We start from the raw sequence: 18,679 nt of genomic DNA, 5'->3' as shown, positions 1-18,679 counted from the left end.
CTGTAGTTATAGAGGCATATTGCTGTCATTGCACTGTGAATTACAGTGCTACGAAGGAAATGTGTGTTAATCTGGTTAGCAGGTAGTACTCTGCCTGAGGGTTAATAAGTGAACTTTTCTGTAGGCTAGACCTGGAAGCCTCCTTTAAGTGGAGAGAAAAATTGGACCTGTAATGGGATAGGTGAGATACCTGGTACTGCCTCGTTCTGAGGTCTCTTATTTAGTACTGCTTCCGGGATCTTGGAGGTCATAGCTATTTCCTTAAATTGTCTGATTTTTCCTAGTAAGAAACCCCCTTCAGGAGGTTGAGCTTCAGTTTAAAGGGGAGCATATCCCAAAAGAGAGAAAAAGTAAGATTACGTTTGCCAAATCTACAGTTGCAGGCAGGTCATAAGGCTTCTTTATATATGGAACTGTTCTCCAAGGAGCTCAAAGTACTTTACAGATATTCATTAAATTCGTTTATCAAGTATCCTAGCAAAGCAGGTACTACTGCCATAATTTCACAAAAAGAGGACATCCTGACTCCAATCAAACCACTTGCCTGGAAATGCCTAACTTGCTATAACCACAGTGGAATTAGTTTGCTTTGAAGATGTTAATATGGGTATTGAATAATTTAAATGACCTAAGCTGAGTTTAATAGGCTACATTTAGAGTTACATTTTGTTTTTGTTACTTGTTTTTGAGACAGAGTCTCACGCTGTTGTCTAGGCTGGAGTGCAGGGGTGCGATCATAGCTCACTGCAGCCTTGAACCCCTGTGCTCAAATAAGTCTCCTGCCTCAGCCTCCCGAGTAGCTGGGACTATAGGCACACGCCACCACGCTTGGCTAATTCTTTTGATTTTTAGTAGAGATGAGGTCTTGCTATGTTGCCCAGGCTGGTCTCAAACTCCTGAGTTCAAGTGATCCTCCCACCTTTCCCTTCCAAAGTTCTGGGATTACACACGTGAGCCATGTGAGCCACCCAACCTAGAGTCACATTATGAAATGAGAGGGACACTTGGTGGCGGGGGAGTCACATGCTATCTGTAGAGACACAAGCTTCACAGTTGTTAGGACTTAATGATGTGAACTGTACCAGTTGAGCAAACCAGCAGTTGGGGTTCAGCATCATCTCACTCAGGGTCCTTGTCACCCCATGTTTGCCTGAATGGTTGCAGAAGCCTCTACTTGGCCCAGAGACTCAGGTCTCTCCCGTCGTCACCTCTCCTCAGTCCATTCTGCTCCCAGAAGCGCACTTGTGTTGAATCAAGTCATTCCACTGTTGCCTGTAATCTGGCCTTGGTTGTTCCAGGCCTTTTTCTCTGTGGCTTCCACGTTTTTCTGCTCTGCTCTGTCTGATGTTCTTAGCTTACCAATACACGTTGCTCTCCTTACGTGGAAGCCCTGCTCCCCTTTCCTCAACTAAATGCTTGAAAAACCATCTCAGATTCTCTTTTCTCACAAACCATCTCTTGATGACTTCAGTCTTCTCTCAAGTCCCACCACGATCAGTCAAGCAATGTTTAATGAGTACCTGCTATATGGGGTGTTATAGGAGTTGGGAAGTTTAAGAAGATTTTGCGGCCGAGCACGGTGACTCATGCCTGTAATCCTAGCACTTTGGGAGGCCGAGGCGGGCGGATCACGAGGTCAGGAGATCGAGACCATCCTGGCTAACACGGTGAAACCCCGTCTCTATTAAATGTACAAAAAATTAGCCGGGCGTGGTGGCGGGCGCCTGTAGTCCCAGCTACTGGGGAGGCTGAGGCAGAAGAATGGCGTGAACCCGGGAGGCGGAGCTTGCAGTGAGCCCAGATCGCGCCACTGCACTCCAGCCTGGGAGACAGAGCGAGATTCCATCTCAAAAACAAAAAAAAAGAAGATTTTGCCTTTAGTTGGATGGAAGCGATGCTGGAGTGGATAAAGAACTCTTAAAAGATAAAGATATACAAGTCAGTGCTAAAACGCAGGAGGCATTCTCTTTAGGGAACTGGGGATGGGGGAATAGATGATTCAGTGAGGATACTGCATTTGATCTAGCCATTAAAGAATGGGAAAATTTGGCAAAAAAAAAAACACTAGATGGTGATGTGGAGAGAGCAAACCTGTTTGGGGCACACAGTAACAGAGGGGTTTGGGAATGAGGGAAGATAAGGCTGGGAAGTTAAGACTAAATTCTACCAAGTCTCCAATTTCCAGCCCAAGAAGTTTGTTTTATTTATTTATTTATTTACTTGAGACAGAGTCGCTCTGTCACCCAGGCTGGAGTGCAGTGGCACAGTCTCGGTTCACTGCAACTTCTGTTGCTTGGGTTCAAGCGATCCTCCAGCCTCAGCCTCCCAAGTAGTGGGACTTGGGAGGTGCCAAGTGGGACTACTGGTATGTGCCGCTATAACTGGCTAATTTTTGTATTTTTAGTAGACGTGGGGTTTCACCATGTTGGCCAGGCTGGTGTCGAACTCCTGACTTCAAGTGAGCCACCTGCCTCAGCCCCCTCCAAAGTGTTGGGATTATAGGCATGAGCCACTGCGCCTGGCCCCACCAAAGAAGTTTAAATATCTGCAGTTATCAGGCCCTCATTCCTTCTGTACTAGATGAAATCGGTGTTCTGGTGTCTTAAGAGGCTTGATTTGCTATAGGGACTTTACATAGGGTTAGGGCGGATTAGAATGGAAGTTCTAGAAGCAGGTGAGAAGGAGTGGAGGATAGGGATAAGGAAGGAAGGGATTTAAAAAGACATTGAAAAGGAAAGGATCACAGGACAGAGGAATGGATGAGGAGACAGGGAAGAAGGAGTCAAAAAAGAGGTGGGGGCCTAGGGGACTTTTGGAAGGTGGCACTATTTATAGGAATAGTGACTTAATAGGCCACATACAGTGGCTCATTCCTGTGGTCCCGGCTACCCAGGAGGCTGAGGTGGGAGGATCGCTTGAGCCCAAGAGTTGGAGGCTACAGTGAGCCATGATTGCCTACTGCAGCCTGGGGCAATAGAGCGAGACCCCCATCTCTAAAAAAAGAATGAGCACACTCCTGTGGGTGGTCCCAGCTACTTGGGAGGTTGAGGTGGGAGGATCACTTGAGCCTGGGAGGCAGAGACTGCAGTGAGCTGTGATGGAGCCACTGCACTCCAACCTGGGTGACAGAATGAGACCCCGTCTCAAACAACAACAACAAAAAAAACAAAAGAGGCCAGGCACTGGGACTCATACCTGTAATCCCAGCACCTTGGGAGTTCGAGGCAGGCGGATTGCCTGAACCTAGGAGTTCAAGACCAGCCTGAGCAACATGGCAAAATTCTGTCTCTACCGAAAGTACACAAAATTAGCTGGGCGTGATGTGAGTGCCTGTGGTCCCAGCTAGGCTGAGATAGGAGAATCATCTGAGCCTGGGAAGTTGAGGCTACAGTGAGCCATGATCACACCACTGCACTCTTGCCTGAGTGACAGAGTGAGACCCTGTCTCAAAAAAAAGAAAAAAGAAAAAGAAATAGGGAAGTCAGGAAAGAGAAATGATGCATTTATTTATTTATTTATTTATTGAGACGGAGTCTCACTCTAGTCACCCGGGCTGGAGTGCAGTGGCACAATCTCAGCTCATTGCAACCTCTGCCACCTGGGTTAAAGTGATTCTCCTGCCTCAGCCTCCCAAGTAGCTGGATTACAGGTGCCTGCCACTTTGCCTGGCTGATTTTTGTAGTTTTAGTAGAAACAGGGTTTCACCATCTTAGCCAGGCTGGTCTTGAACTCCTGACCTCGTGATCCACCCACCTCAGCCTCTCAAAATGCTAGGATTGCAGGTGTGAGCCTGGACCATACATTTGTTTTTAGACTCATTTCTGTACCAAATTAGCCCAATTATCTACTGTCTTGTTTTTTTTCTTTTTTTTTTTTCATGTATTGAACCCGGAGAGCACAGCCTCCTCGAGGGTAAAATCTGTGTCTTGAACTTTTTCTGCAGTCCCTCTGGTGTCTGGCATGTTGACATGCTGTTTCCTTCATTGTCTGTGGGTGCTTGACAAAGACTTGGTGATTGACTAAGTTTGTGTTTCCATTCAGGACCCTACCATTGAAGATTGACCTTTACTCCCTTTCCAGCCCATGGTCTTGCGTCTGCTTGTTTGTAAGTCATTTGTTACATAGATTTTTCTTTTTGGAGATGGAGCCTCACTCTGTGGCCCAGGCTGGAGTACAATGGCCTGATCTCAGCTCACTACCACCGCCGCCTCCTGGGTTCAAGCGGTTCTCCTGCCTTAGCCTCCCAAGTAGCTGGGATCACAGGCACGTGGAACCATGCCCAGCTAATTTTGTGTTTTTAGTAGAGATGGCGTTTCACTATATTGGTCAGACTGGTCTTGAACTCCTAACCTCACTCAGCTGATCCGCCTGCCTTGGCCTCCCAAAATGGTGGGATTACAGGCATGAGCCACTGTGCCCAGCCCATATATATATATATTTTTTTTTTTTGGAGATGGAGTCTTACTCTGTTGCCCAGGCTGGAGTGCAGTGGCACAATCATGGCTCGCTGCAACCTCTGCCTCCTGGGTTCAAGCAATTCTCCAGCCTCAGCCTTCAAGTAGCTGAGATTATAGGTGTGTGCTACCGTGCCCGGCTAATTTTAGTATTTTTAATAGAGACAGGAGTTCACCATGTTGTATAGGCTGGTCTCGAACTCCTGACCTCAAATGATCCACCTGCCTTGGTCTCGCAAAGCGCAGGGATTACAGGCATGAGCCACTGCATCCAGCCTGCTATGTAGATCTTGTTGTCTTTGGAATGTCTGAGCCGTGCTGGAATGGGGTACCCAATGCTGCTGTTTCCATCCCCACATGACGTTTTAAATCCCACGAGAGTCTAGGCTAGCAATGGAGTGAAGCTGAAAAAATGAAAGCAGGAAATCCAGAGACACAGAAACAGATGAGGCTTTCAACAGAGGCCCGAAAATAGACAGAAATCATGAGTCAGAGCAGAGCCCAGAGGGGCGGTTCAGGAAGGCAAGGTCTGTAGGGGAAGCTCGGGTGTCACCCCTGTGCCAGGCGGAGGAAATGTTGAGTGGGTGGAAGGCTGTGTGCATCTGCTGGGGAGGCAGTAGGCAGATGGAGAGATCAAGTCACCCAGAATTATCCCCAGAGGTTCCTTCCCATTCCTGTGGGCGGGTGAGCTCTGTTTGCTGAGCTGCCCAGAGAGCTGGAGGAGATAGACATGGAACTGACCATTGCAGAAACCAGGACTTTTTGTGCCCCTGAGTAGGCAAAGAGCTCCCTCTGGATTTGCCGTAAAAAGGTCTATCAAAGTGGAAGAAAGTGAGATTCTAGAGAAATTAATACAAGTGAAAAGTGGGCAGGAGTGTTCTTGGAAGTAGAAATGCTGTTGGAACGCTAATAGGCTTGGGAAGCAGCTCTTTTGTGGTGAATACTCATTGTTTCGGGGGGGGGGATCCACATTTTACTCTGTACTTGGAAGATGCTTTTCGCTGTGCAAAAAGTGGGAGTGGGCCAATTTTTCTTCTATCACAAGGTGTATGACGGTTCCCAAAGTAATAGCACTGGGGGATGGGGACGGCTCCTCAGACCATTTAATTTTTGTACCCTGCAGCCTTTTGGTGTTACAGAGAACTTTAAGCGCCGGATAGGAATTAGTAACAGAGCCACACTAATGCTAACACCTGAGAAGGTTTCAGACAATTGGTGGGAGAGACTCGGCATTTGGAATGTGATAACTGGTAGGCTACCGTACAGTAATGCAGGATTGCCAGACGTTTCTTTCCAGATGGCCACCCTTGATTACATTCAACTCCCCTCCTTTCAAGCTCGAGATTTTGAAGAACCTACTGATTGTCTGTCAAGATTGAAGACAGACACCTTCTTTTCTTCTAAATAGAAACCTAGGCAGGGTGCGGTGACTCACGCCTGTAATCCCAGCACTTTGGGAGTCTGGGGCTGGTCTTGACCTCCTTATCTGAGGTCAGGAGGTCTAGACCAGCCTGGCCAACATGGCGAAATCCTATCTCTACTAAAAATACAAAAAGTAGCCAGGCGTAGTGGCACATGCTTGTAATCCCAGCTACTCAGGAGGCTGAGGCAGGAGAATAGCTCGAACCCAGGAGGTGGAGGTTGCAGTGAGCCCAGATCGCGCCACTGCATTCCAGCCTGGGTGACACAGTGAGACTCAATCTCAAAAAATAAATAAATAAATATGAACCTAAACCATCAGAATCTTCCCCTCGCAGCCATTGCAGCCAGAACAGAAACACTGCCGGCGAGGCTGAGCCCGGAGCTGGGAAGCAGGGTGCTGCACTGGGTGCCATGGGCCTTCCCTCTGCCTGGCAGCTGTCTCTACTTAGATCCCTGCAGCCCTGTTCCCAGTGAAGGAGCTGGAGTCTCTGTTAGGATTTGCTCATCCAGGTGGTGGTTTTTTTTTTTTTTTTAAGACGGAATTTTCACTCTTGTTGCCCAGGCTGGAGTGCAGTGGCGCAGTCTCTGCTCAAGGCAACCTCCGCCTCCCGGGTTCAAGTGATTCTCCTGCCTCAGCCTCCTGAGTATCTGGGACTACAGGCATGTGCCACCACGCCCAGTTAATTTTGTATTTTTAGTAGTGACGGGGTTTCTCCATGTTGGTCAGGCTGGTCTTGAACTCCTGACCTCGGGTGATCTGCCTGCTTCGTTCTCCCAAACTGTTGGGATTACAGGTGTGAGCCACTGCACCCAGCCCAGCTGGTGATTTTTAAAGTTAACAAAACACAATTAAGAGAAATCAGAATTTAGAAACTTCTGACAAAGAGGGGCTTGTCGGGAGGGGCTCTGATGCCCTGCTTTGGGCCCTCGTGGAGATCTGGGGAGGGAGCAGGAGTGTTTTGGTTTTTTGTTTGTTTGTTTTTTGAGACAGAGTCTGTATCACTCAGGCTGGAGTGCAGTGGCGTGATCTCGGCTCACGGCAGACTCCGCCTCCCAGGTTTACGCCATTCTCCTGCCTCAGCCTCCCTAGTAGCTGGGACTACAGGCGCCCACCACCACACCCGGCTAATTTTTTTGTATTTTTAGTAGAGACAGGGTTTCACCGTGTTCGCCAGGATGGTCTCGATCTCCTGACCTCATGATCCGCCCGCCTTGGCCTCCCAAAGTGCTGGGACTACAGGCGTGAGCCACCGCGCCCAGCCGGGAGCAGGAGTGTTTTCAAGGGTGTGTGTCTTCAGCCTTCCATTTGTCTTCGGAACCCAAAGCCCTAAATTTAGCAAACAGCTGGAGAGTGCTTTCTGAAGAGGGAGCCTCTGGATCTGAATCAGAGATGGGAACCCATGTAACCAGCCTCAGCGGGGCTCTTCAGTGTAATCACAGGTTTGGGAAGGTAACAGGGAGGAGAGCCCATACCAAATATCGGAACTTTGCATTTAGTGCCTGGATTTTAAATCCCAGTGGCCCTCTGAGAACTCTAGTACTTGTGTTTGTGCTTGACCATGGAAGGCCATTAGAGCCTGGGGGTGCTAGATACTCAAGCTGCAATCCCAGGCAGATTGCACAGTGACCGGGGCTTAGTAGGGGCTAAGTAAATGTTGTTGGCTTGACAGTGATGAGCATTATGTGCAATTTCAAAAGTACTTAAAGCATTATGGAAGGCTAGGTCTGGAAAAACCTTTTGACAGGTATGTGGAAAATACTCGCCTGGCGCGGTGGCTCACGCCTGTAATCCCAGCACTTTGGGAGGCCAAGGCGGGCAGATTACCTGAGGTCGGGAGTTCGAGACCAGCCTGACCAACATGGAGAAACCCCGTCTCTACTAAAAACACAAAATTAGTCGGGCGTGGTGGTAGGCCTCTGTAGTCCCAGCTACTTGGGAGGCTAAGGCAGAAGAATCACTTGAACCCGGGGATCAGAGGTTACAGTGAGCTGAGATTGTGCCACTATACTCCAGCCTGGGCGACAAGAGTGAGACTCTGTCCAAAAAAAAAAAAAAAATTCATGGTTATAAATACGTATATTTTTTATCTAGTTCAATCTGATTTCACTTTCCCCACAAACCCTTCCTGACCATCTCCACTTGCTTAACACTGAGCTCATTTGTATACAGCTGGAGTTCCCTTTATTATTATATTTACATGTTTTATGTGGGCATTTATTTAGGAATATTTTAATTATTTGTGTTTGTCCTTTTGACCTTGATCCACTCTAAGCTTCACGAGACAGAATTTGTTTTCTCTTTTATTTGTGACTTTCAAAATACTGATCAGAAAGCAGTATTTGTATTTGCTCTCCGACTGAACTTTTTTTTTTTCCTTTCTCTTTGCTACTGACTCAACTATTGAGGCTTCTCTATTAGAAAGTAAAGTTGAAAGCAAACTCTTAGTGCCTAAAACTTGCGAAGAAAACCGTCCATTGCATCCTCCTTGCTCTTCCTAACACTTGTCGTCGTCTTTGTTCTGTCCCAAGATAAAGCCACCAATCCTTCCAACCGCCAGGAGGACTGGGAATACATAATTGGCTTCTGTGATCAGATCAACAAGGAGCTCGAAGGGTGAGTCTCAGCACTGTGGGGGCAGCTGAGGGAGCGGACTGGGAAGGGGAACCACCATGGCCAAGGAGGGCCAGCCAGGTAGCCCCAGGCTTAGTGCACTGAAGTGTGTTCTGCTTGTCCGCCAGGCCACAGATCGCCGTCCGACTGCTGGCCCACAAGATCCAGTCCCCGCAGGAATGGGAGGCACTCCAGGCCCTGACAGTAGGTCCTTCACTCTCCGGAGACGGAAGCCGCAGCCCTTCACCTGCCTACACCATTCCTCATGCCCCCATAGCGGTTCTAAGGGCTCATCCCAAAAGCCAACAGAAGGTCCTTGATACAGACTAGATAGATCTAGAATCTGTTCAGCCAGCCGTTCCACAAATGTGTGTGCGTTGTGCCAGGCCCAGGGACAAAGTTTCTCTGACTCGGTGTCCCGGGTTCTTTCCACAAGCTCACTAACAGTTGTGCAGGGGGTGGGAGGGATGTTTACATCCTGTTATCTTTGAGAAAGATGACAGGGTATTTCTCCTCCCTCCGCTGATCTCCCTAACTGCAGTTCAGTGACTGCAGTGCTATCCCTGCCAGTACAGCCACATGGTTAGTGTGTGAGGCAGAGGGGCTAAGGAAAGCAGCGCAGAGTCAGGGCCCTGAGCCTCATGTGGGGCAGGAGAAGCCTTCGTGAGGGCTGTGTTGATAGTTCAGAGTTGGCCGGGGGAAGAAAAGAGAGGTGAGTCCGTTCATTCTGTAGTTAAACATAATGCCGGTCACTAGCCAAGGTGTCGCACTGATGGCTGAGTCCCCTGGGGCAGATCTTGGTGTCTATTCAGACTGAGGGAATTTAAGGCGTGGAATGGTGCCTGGCCCTCAGTGCCTCCACATGCTCCTAAACCAAAGAGCAGCCGAGATCTGAGGAATCCGGGGCTTTAGCCTGGCTGCATTCGGGTCCTGGAAAGAGAAAAGAAATACCATCTGGCTCACATGCTCCCCTCAGTCATGTTTGCTGTAGATCGAATTCCTTAAAACAGTGATTCTCAGTGGGGCACGGTGGCTTGTACCTACAGTCCCAGCACTTTTTGGGGCCTAGGCCGGGAGGATCACTTAAGGAAATCCAAGACCAGCCTAGGCAACACAGTGAGACCCTGTTTCTACAAAAAATTAAAAAATTAGCCAAGCATGGTGGCACACACCTGTGGTCCCAGCTTCTCGGGAGGCTGAGGTTGGAGGATGGCTTGGGCCTGGGAAGTTGAGGCTGAAGTGAGTGGTGATCACACCACCGCACTCTAGCCTAACATAGTGAGACTGTCTCAAAAAAACAAACAAAAACAAAAACAGTGAATCTCAACAGGGTCCTCCAGGGAACATTTAGCAATGTCTGGAAACATTTTTAGTTGTCACACATCGGGGTAGGGGTCCTCCCGGCATCAAGTAGGCAGAGGCCAAGGATGCTGCTCAACACACTATAAAGTGCAGAGTGGCCCCCCACGACAAAGAATGACCAGCCCAAAGTATCAGCCAGGCCTCATCTGAGAAACCCTGCTTTAAAATGCAGAAGCCAAGAAAGGGAGCATGGACAGTGCACCCCCCCCTTAGAAACTGCAGTGCCACTTTGGGAGGCCGAGACGGGCGGATCACAAGGTCAGGAGATCGAGACCATCCTGGCTAACACAGTGAAACCCCGTCTCTACTAAAATACAAAAAACTAGCCGGGCGAGATGGCGGGCGCCTGTAGTCCCAGCTACTCGGGAGGCTGAGGCAGGAGAATGGCGTGAACCCGGGAGACGGAGCTTGCAGTGAGCTGAGATCCGGCCACTGCACTCCAGCCCGGGCGACAGAGCGAGACTCCGTCTCAAAAAAAAAAAAAAAAAAAAAAGAAACTGCAGTGCCAGGGACCACAGGCAGCACGGGAAAGCCGAACCGTAAGTTAGGGAGATCAGTGGAGGGAGGTGAAATATCCTGTCATCTTTCTCAAAGATAACAGGATTTAAACATCCCTCCCACGCCCTGCACAACTGTTGGTGAGCTTGTGGAAAGAATCCAGGACACCGAGTCAGAGAAACTTTGTCCCTGGACCTCACCTCCCTCATTGTAAAACACAAGGCCAGAATCTTTAAGGAAGGCACCTTCCAGGACTGGCATCCAGGCCTTCTTAGGGTTGGGTTCTCGGGGTTTCTTGCTTTAGTCCCTGCCCAGCTTCCCCAGCAGAGGCTTGCAGTTGGAGGGACATGGTCTGTGAGCGATCCCGTTGCTTAATTGCACTGTCCCGGGCAGTGCACACCACTGTTTGTGATGAGCTCCTTCCTGTGGGCATGTTTATTCAGCACTCTCTGGGTGCCAGGGGTCTTGCCAGTGCCAGGTCCCAGCCCCGAGCGCACCCTCACTCGGCGCCTCTCCTCTGTGCGGCTACAGGTGCTGGAGGCGTGCATGAAGAACTGTGGGAGGAGATTTCATAACGAAGTGGGGAAGTTCCGCTTTTTGAATGAGTTAATCAAAGTCGTCTCTCCAAAGGTCAGTCAGCGGCAGATTCCTCGCTCTTAGGGACTTCTTTTGTGTTCATTTCCATCTCCCATCATACTGGCTTTCACTGCCCATCCAACATCTCCAAGGAACTGAGATTATTCGTGTCTTAGGCCCTGGAAGTAACAGGATGACCAAACAGGCCACAGGGACTGGCAGCTTTTTCTGAAGCGCCCACAACCCAAATCTGACAGGTGATGTGGCAGTGGCTGTGTGTGTGTCCAAGGGTGAGGGCCCACGTAGTATGGGACTCTAGGCTCCCGGCACACGGCAGTTGTGGGTTTTGTGGGTTTTCTTGGCCTGTCTCACGTGGATACGGGGAGCTGGCCTCCGTCATTGGTCCGATGCTCAGCTGGCCATGTTCTGTTGCATGCTGGTGTGGCACAGCTCTGGGCCCCCACTTAAAGCAGAGGGAATACTTTTTCATGCTAAAGACATTCTCATAAACACCCTCAAGATAAAATGCAGTTTGTTTCTGGCAACTTGTGCGTGAAAATGCAGTGATGACCTCCTGGTCCCCTGCCTATCCATACACTGTATCCAGATGGACACAACCACACCACAGAGCGGTCCTTCCCCTCCCCACGCTGTCTCACACACACTTGGACACCTGCGGATTTTGAGTAGGACCATAGCTGCTGAGCAGCCATGCCATTGCTGTGAAGGGAGCCTTACACTTTCTCTGCCTCAAAACCGCAGTTACTAGGTCCTCTCATTTTCTCTTGCCGTGTAGTACCTGGGGGACAGGGTGTCTGAGAAAGTGAAGACTAAGGTTATTGAGCTGCTGTACAGCTGGACCATGGCCCTGCCAGAAGAAGCAAAGATCAAAGATGCCTACCACATGCTGAAGAGACAGGGTACGTGTCTGCCTGCCCACAGCCTCCAGGCAGCCCTCGAAGGCTGGCCCAGGCCAGGAGAGAAGGGAAGGTTTGGGATCCCCAGAGTCCCTCCTGAAGTGAACAGCATTTGTCCCCAGGCAAGGCTGAGTCGGGTTGGTTGGGATAAGGTGTAGCAGCCTGCCCTCCACCCTGCTGCCCTTTGCAGGTCTTGATCACAGGGACGTGGCCCTTGGTGTATGAGGAGGGGTGACAAGGTGACCACAGCCTGAGTGCACGTGCTGCCGTGTCCCCTTTCAGGCATAGTGCAGTCTGACCCACCCATTCCTGTGGACAGGACGCTGATCCCCTCTCCACCACCTCGTCCCAAAAACCCTGTTTTTGATGATGAGGAGAAGTCTAAGGTAAAGAGCACCCTGGGCCTGGGATTTTCTCCGATGAGAGGGGGTAGCACCAGGGGAATATGCTTTGCACTGTGCTGCGGGGAGCTCTCTGGGGTCTCCCTGGGGTAGGGATGCTGCCTCTTCCCTTCACCTCTGATTTCCTCCTCTCTCAGCTTTTAGCCAAGCTGCTGAAAAGCAAGAACCCAGATGATCTGCAAGAGGCCAACAAGCTCATCAAGTCCATGGTGAAGGAAGTGAGTGGGCCCTGGTCCTTCAGGCACGGGGTGGAGGAACCCATGACCACACAGCAGAAGCCTCTTTGCCCCTGGACACGGGCCTGTTTTGTTCTCCCCTGCTGCCAGCTGCCCTACCTGTGCCCGAGAGGCTGAGAATGGGAGGAGGAGCACAATAGCTTCCACGGGAGCACGGAAGAGAGGAGTGGGACGGGAGCAGGGATGTGAAAGCAGAAGTGTAGACTGGGCCCCAGGCACCCAACAGTGGAAGGAGCTTCTGTGCCTCTGCGCTTGTGTCGTGGGGTAAGGTATGACCTGGCGGAAGTGGAAAGACAGTCAAGTGAAGCTCTCTTTCTCCTGATCTTCTTCACTGGGGCAGGATGAGGCACGGATCCAGAAGGTGACCAAGCGTCTGCACACGTTAGAGGAAGTTAACAACAACGTGAGACTGCTCAATGAGATGCTGCTTCATTACAGCCAGGAGGACTCTTCGGACGGGGACAGAGAGCTGATGAAGGTAGGACCGCCGACGGCAAAGGCTGCCTCCTGGGGCTACGCTGCCCTCCAGGAGCTCAGCCAGCATTTGCTGAGCACCTGCCTTGTCAGAGACAGGCTGTGCACTTGGCAGCGTATTCATGACCTTACTCATCTGCACAGCAGCCGGGTCAGTAGAGAGTGGCGTCCCCATTTGCTGCCGGGGATCAGCTGATTTGCCTAGGGGGGGTAAGGGCTGGATGGAAACCTGAGTCTGACGCCAGAGACCACGCCCTCGGTGCTTGCCCCTGCTCTCTGCCTTTCCTTACTGCCTTGGGGACATTGAGACAGAGAGGCTTCCTTGTGACCCTGATGCCCATGTGGTGCAGGCCATGGTTGGGTGGATATTTCGAGTTCTGAGGAATATGCCAGCCTGGAAGGCAGGAGGGGACTGACTTCCCCTCATCCATCCTGGTGACTGCTACCTAAACCAACATCCTGGGTGACGTGGTGTGGTGGTGGCTGGTGGCAAGAAGACGTGCGCTGTGGTCCCAGCTCTGCTGGTAACTGACCATGGCAACTGGCAGATCCCCGTCATTTTCTGGGTGTGAACCCTGAATGAATCGGATGATCTCTAAGGGCCTGTGTGGTTTGATTTTTATGTCTGAGTCTCTTTCAGGAGCTGTTTGATCGGTGTGAGAACAAGAGGCGGACTTTATTTAAACTCGCCAGTGAGACTGAGGACAATGATAACAGTTTGGGTGAGGGAAAGAGCAACTGTCAGGGATGAGCCAGGCGTTTGGATACGTGGGTGGGAACTGTCACAACAGGAGTGAGAAGTCTCTCTTTCCTGCTCCAGGGGACATCCTGCAGGCCAGTGACAACCTCTCCCGGGTCATCAACTCTTACAAAACAGTTATTGAAGGGCACGTCATCAATGGCGAGGTGGCCACCTTAACCCTGCCTGACTCGGAAGGTGAGATGCTCTGGTCCCCAACTCTAGACTCCTCCAGACCAGCCTCAGGTCACGACCATGAAGCTGTGGGTGTAGGCTGGCCAGCGTGGTGTTGCACAAGGCCCAAGGGGGTTCTTTGCCATTCCAAGCAGTCCTTCAGCTTCCCGGAGGCCTGGAGATGTGGGTGGGAATTTCCCCGCCTGCTGTCTCAGGCTTGCTTTGCAGCATCCCCTGGCAGAGATGCCACTGGATTAGGCCAGAGGCTGGAGCGGTAACCACTGTGCCTAGGTGCTGCCTCCTGCCACACAGCCACTAGAAGACCCCTAATTATTCCTGTTCCGCTCTGTTGACCCATCCAGGAAACAGTCAGTGCAGTAACCAAGGCACGCTCATCGACCTTGCCGAGCTGGACACGACAAACAGTTTGTCCTCCGTGTTGGCCTCAGCACCCACTCCACCCTCCTCAGGCATCCCGATCCTCCCTCCACCACCCCAGGCTTCAGGACCTCCATGTAGCCGCTCCTCTAGCCAGGCCGAGGCCACCCCAGGGCCCAACAGCACAAGCAACGCCCTCTCCTTGCTGGACGAGGAGCTGCTCTGCTTGGGTACGGCCTGCAGGGCTCTGGGAGGAAGAAGGGTGTGTGGAATTAGGAGGAGTCCTGAGCGCGGCCCCAGTGTGACTGTTGAGGTGGGCAAAGAGCCCTGAGTTGTAGGTAGTCAGTGAAGTTCAGCAACCCTGAGGGCCCCAGGACCATCCTCCCGGTGGACTGTGCCTCCTGCCCTGCATCCCGCCCCACGAACCCCCCACTTCTGCATCGTGGACTGGAGGGCTCCATTCCCCTCTGGAGGCTGCCTGCAGAACAGCTTCTCCCTGTGCCTTCACTCATTGATGTCACTTGTCACCTGACCCCTCCTCAGGCAAGGCGGGGCTAGGGCTGCCCAGCTCAGCCTCTTCTCATCCAGTTTTCTTCTCTGTTGTCAGGCCTCGCCGACCCAGCCCCTAATGTCCCTCCCAAAGAGTCAGCTGGGAACAGCCAGTGGCACCTGCTCCAGGTAGGGGCACAGGATCGGTGACAGCACTACTGTGCCAAGGACCTCCACTTTCCAGTGTCATGTCTCCTGGGCTACAGTTAGCTGTCCTTCCCCTCCAGAGCCTGCCAGCTGCAGCGGGGAACAATGAGTGTTTCCGGGGCTGTCTTCCGTGCGGTCCTTGGAGGGCTGTGCCCCGCTCCAGCAGCAGGCCCTCCCCGCCAGCCCTTGGCTCACCACCTTTTCCATTGCTCATAGAGGGAACAGTCTGACCTGGACTTCTTCAGCCCCAGGCCAGGGACCGCTGCCTGTGGCGCCTCCGACGCTCCGCTTCTCCAGCCTTCAGCCCCCTCCTCAAGCAGCTCCCAAGCTCCACTGCCGCCTCCCTTCCCAGCTCCTGTGGTCCCAGCCAGTGTTCCTGCCCCCAGTGCGGGCTCCTTCTTGTTTTCTACTGGAGTGGCCCCAGCCTTGGCCCCAAAAGTTGAGCCTGCAGTCCCTGGGCACCATGGCTTGGCATTGGGTGACAGCGTGTTGCACCACCTGGATGCCCTCGATCAGCTTCTAGAAGAGGCCAAAGTGTAATGAGTGGGAGGAGATGTGGGGTTGGGCCTGAATGTCAGAACCAGAGCTAACTTTGAAGGGGGTGGGGGTGCCTTGTAGTCCCATCAGTCAGGCTGGAAGGCAAGGGGTGGGCCTGGGTAAGAGCATGGCCAGGGGCCTTGGGTGAGGGTCAGTCCTGCAGCTCTGGCTGGCTCTCTGATGTGCCTTCCATCCTTCCCACCTCCCAGGACCTCAGGCTTGGTGAAACCTGCCACCTCCCCTCTCATCCCCACCACCACCCCAGCTAGGCCTCTCCTGCCTTTCTCCACGGCGCCCGGCAGCCCGCTCTTCCAGCCGCTGAGTTTCCAGTCCCAGGGCAGCCCCCTGAAGGGGCCTGAGCTCTCCCTGGCCAGCATCCACGTGCCCCTGGAATCGATCAAGCCTAGTAGGTGTTGGAGGCTTGAGGTGGGCAGGGCAGTGGGGCCTACAGCTACAGAGCTGTGGGACATGCGACGGGTGGATCCAGGCACTGTTTGCAGGGGGTCCCTTAGAGCCAGGCAGTCCTCCCTGCCTGCATTCTCGGCCTTAAGCTCCTCACTGAGCGCCCCTCCCAGATTCCGTAAGGAAGCATTGGATTCATCATGGCCACGGAGTAGCCTTTGTCCCCTCACCGCCAGGGCTCTGTTGGGTGTCTCTGGTGCTGCTCCTCCCACACCCACGTGCCACGTTCTTGCAGGCAGTGCCCTTCCCATCACAGCCTATGATAAAAACGGCTTCCGCATCCTCTTCCACTTTGCCAAGGAGTGTCCCCCAGGACGACCTGATGTGCTGGTGGTGGTGGTGTCCATGCTGAACACAGCTCCCTTGCCTGTCAAGAGCATCGTGCTGCAGGCTGCAGTGCCCAAGGTACTAGTGTGTCCCTGGGGCCAAAACGGCTTTAGCTTGACCCTATTGTGTGGAGGCCTTTGCAGCCAGCAGGTGGCAGTGTGTCTGTGCACTGTGGGTTCCATCTGGGGCACCTGCCAGCTGTCTTCAAAGGAGCTTCTCTCTCTTTAGTCGATGAAAGTGAAGTTGCAGCCACCCTCTGGGACAGAACTCTCTCCATTTAGCCCCATCCAGCCACCTGCAGCCATCACCCAGGTCATGTTGCTGGCCAATCCACTGAAGGTGAGCAGCCAAGAACCCGGGGTCCCAGCCTGAGGCCCCGACTGCCCCAGATTAGGACCTTAGGACCACCACCTCCCCGCCGGAAGTGTTTTGACTATAGGATGGACACATCCCTTTGCTGCCTCAGGTTAAGCAGCTGAGCATGGTTGGGGGTTGTGGGGAAAAGGGACCATTCCTGTGGCACAGAGAGGGTCGAGAGTAGAGGGCGTCCTGCTGAGGGGCTGCCCGGGCTGGATCTCACTTGCTGCCCTCTGTCACAGGAGAAGGTGCGGCTTCGGTATAAGCTGACCTTCGCCCTGGGGGAGCAGCTGAGCACAGAGGTGGGCGAGGTGGACCAGTTCCCTCCTGTGGAGCAATGGGGGAACCTGTGACCCCAGAGGATGCTGTGATCTCCACCTTGAAGCCAGGCAGGCTGCCCTGAGACCCGGAGGGCTCTGGTCCCGTCACTCTCCATGCCCTGACGACAGTGCTTGTAGCTTTGATGTGGAACGGGGGCCCTGGGCATTTCTGCTGGGAACCAAACTGCTGCTGTGGTAACCTCTCCTTTGGCCCCTGAAAGGACCTGTTTTTATCTACCTGTGTGACTTGAAGTGGCCATATGCTGTCAGGGGTGGGGAGTGGCCCCTGACTTCACTGCTGTCCCGGGAACATGGACCCCAGGCTTGGCGTAGGTGTTTTCTTCTTTCTACTGGCATTCACTGAAGCCACCAGGGTGGGGGTGGGAGACTCTAAAGGGAGGCTGTCACGGTTCACCCCCCACAAGAGCCACATCCTCACACCTGACAGATGCACAGCCCAAGGGGCCGCAGCCCTTTTGCAATTCCATGCTTCCCCCGCCAGCCAGTTCCTGCTGCCATCCCCAGGGAGGTGGGCCAAGCTCAGTGGCCCAGGAAGATACCTGGCCCAGAATAAGGAACTGGCATACTACAAAGTCCCCAGCCCTGCCTCTGGTGGACAGCAGCATCCTGGAATGGCCACGGAGTAATGAGTTGTGTGCTTATCCCTGGCAGTGGCAGGCTGTGTCCTATGGACATCTTGGCAGGACATGGAATTTGGCCTCATGACAGGCCCAACTAGGGATAGGAAGGAAAATGAAGAAATGAAGAGAGCCAGTGTTTCCCCTTCTCCAGAAGCAGGTACTCAGCTTTCTGGGAAAAGCGTGCCTCCAGCCGTGGGGACAGGCCATCCTACTGACTACCTCTTGCTTGGCATGAAATAAACTGCTATCCTCCCCTTACAATCTCCCGCCACTCTGCGTCCCACTGCTTTGGCCTCCCTCTCCCCTCACCAGATGGCATGTGGTGTGGCACCTGTGGCTGGACACAGGAGGCCTCAGGATCACAAATGTTACTCTAGACATATGTCCTAATGTGCTGCCCAGAAACCTCGACTGTTCCCCAGCTCCTGAGGGGCACTGTCAGCGAGATGCTGGGTCTGGAGGTGATGAGATCAGGGGCCACACTTGAGCCGAGTCACCAGACCCTATTGCTTAAACAGTGCTTGGCCCCAGCCAGCTTGTCCTGGCCACTCTGGCTGCTGGGATGTGATCCTGGGACAGGGATTCCAAGCCTCCCTCACAAAAAAAAAAGAAAAAAAAAGAATCACCAGCTGCCACAGACACAGGGAAGCTTGCAGAGCTCCGGTGAACAAGCTCAGCAATCGGACATCTCTGGGGGAAAGGAAGGTGGCACAGACCACGTTCCCTGGTTCCTCCCTGCCCCTTGCCAGGCTTCCTTCTTCCTTCCTATGGATCAAGAGGTCATACCCCTTCCCTGCCCCTCGCTGTCTTTAGCAAGCAGGTTTCACTGCTTCATTAGAACAGGACAGGTCAAAAGTGAATCATTTTTCACTAAAGAATAAATCCAAGAGCTTTCCAGAGACTGGCCGCTGCAGCCCTGGGAATGTCTGGAATTACTCTGTGGGAATGGAACTTTCTATTACGCTCTAGACATTACAGTTATTTGAGTGTTACTCGTTACTATTGAGGTCAATGCTTCGTGGCAAATGGCTATACTGGATATACCAACTCTGCTGCCCTTGTTTTGCTGCATGTTAAATAAAACCATTTTCACTGTA

The 18,679-nt window shown here is 52.4% G+C and overlaps 1 protein-coding gene across 6 annotated transcripts in view; it reads left to right on the top strand.

Moving 5' to 3' along the window:
• The window catches only part of GGA3 (golgi-associated, gamma adaptin ear containing, ARF binding protein 3), a 20,265-nt gene extending 1,586 nt beyond the window's left edge, over nucleotides 1-18,679 (top strand). For 2 of the 6 annotated variants that reach the window (XM_011944371.1, XM_011944304.1), the window contains exons 2-17: nucleotides 8,406-8,490; nucleotides 8,616-8,691; nucleotides 10,879-10,977; nucleotides 11,720-11,843; nucleotides 12,123-12,226; nucleotides 12,379-12,459; nucleotides 12,818-12,955; nucleotides 13,592-13,673; nucleotides 13,772-13,888; nucleotides 14,227-14,472; nucleotides 14,850-14,920; nucleotides 15,155-15,474; nucleotides 15,685-15,881; nucleotides 16,173-16,342; nucleotides 16,493-16,603; nucleotides 16,864-18,679. In XM_011944371.1, the coding sequence (XP_011799761.1) occupies nucleotides 8,406-8,490; nucleotides 8,616-8,691; nucleotides 10,879-10,977; nucleotides 11,720-11,843; nucleotides 12,123-12,226; nucleotides 12,379-12,459; nucleotides 12,818-12,955; nucleotides 13,592-13,673; nucleotides 13,772-13,888; nucleotides 14,227-14,472; nucleotides 14,850-14,920; nucleotides 15,155-15,474; nucleotides 15,685-15,881; nucleotides 16,173-16,342; nucleotides 16,493-16,603; nucleotides 16,864-16,974 (2,132 nt within the window). In that variant the 3' untranslated portion in view covers nucleotides 16,975-18,679. Of the gene's footprint in view, nucleotides 1-6,220; nucleotides 6,390-8,405; nucleotides 8,491-8,615; nucleotides 8,692-10,878; nucleotides 10,978-11,719; nucleotides 11,844-12,122; nucleotides 12,227-12,378; nucleotides 12,460-12,817; nucleotides 12,956-13,591; nucleotides 13,674-13,771; nucleotides 13,889-14,226; nucleotides 14,473-14,849; nucleotides 14,921-15,154; nucleotides 15,475-15,684; nucleotides 15,882-16,172; nucleotides 16,343-16,492; nucleotides 16,604-16,863 lie in introns of all 6 variants that reach the window. The other 4 variants (XM_011944576.1, XM_011944509.1, XM_011944437.1 and 1 more) reach the window with 4 other exon arrangements.

The sequence above is a fragment of the Colobus angolensis genome, unplaced genomic scaffold (assembly GCF_000951035.1).
Source record: "Colobus angolensis palliatus isolate OR3802 unplaced genomic scaffold, Cang.pa_1.0 Scaffold1, whole genome shotgun sequence".
Lineage (NCBI taxonomy): Eukaryota > Metazoa > Chordata > Mammalia > Primates > Cercopithecidae > Colobus > Colobus angolensis.
Note: the sequence above shows the minus strand (reverse complement) of the source record. Positions and strands in the feature narration are given on the sequence as shown.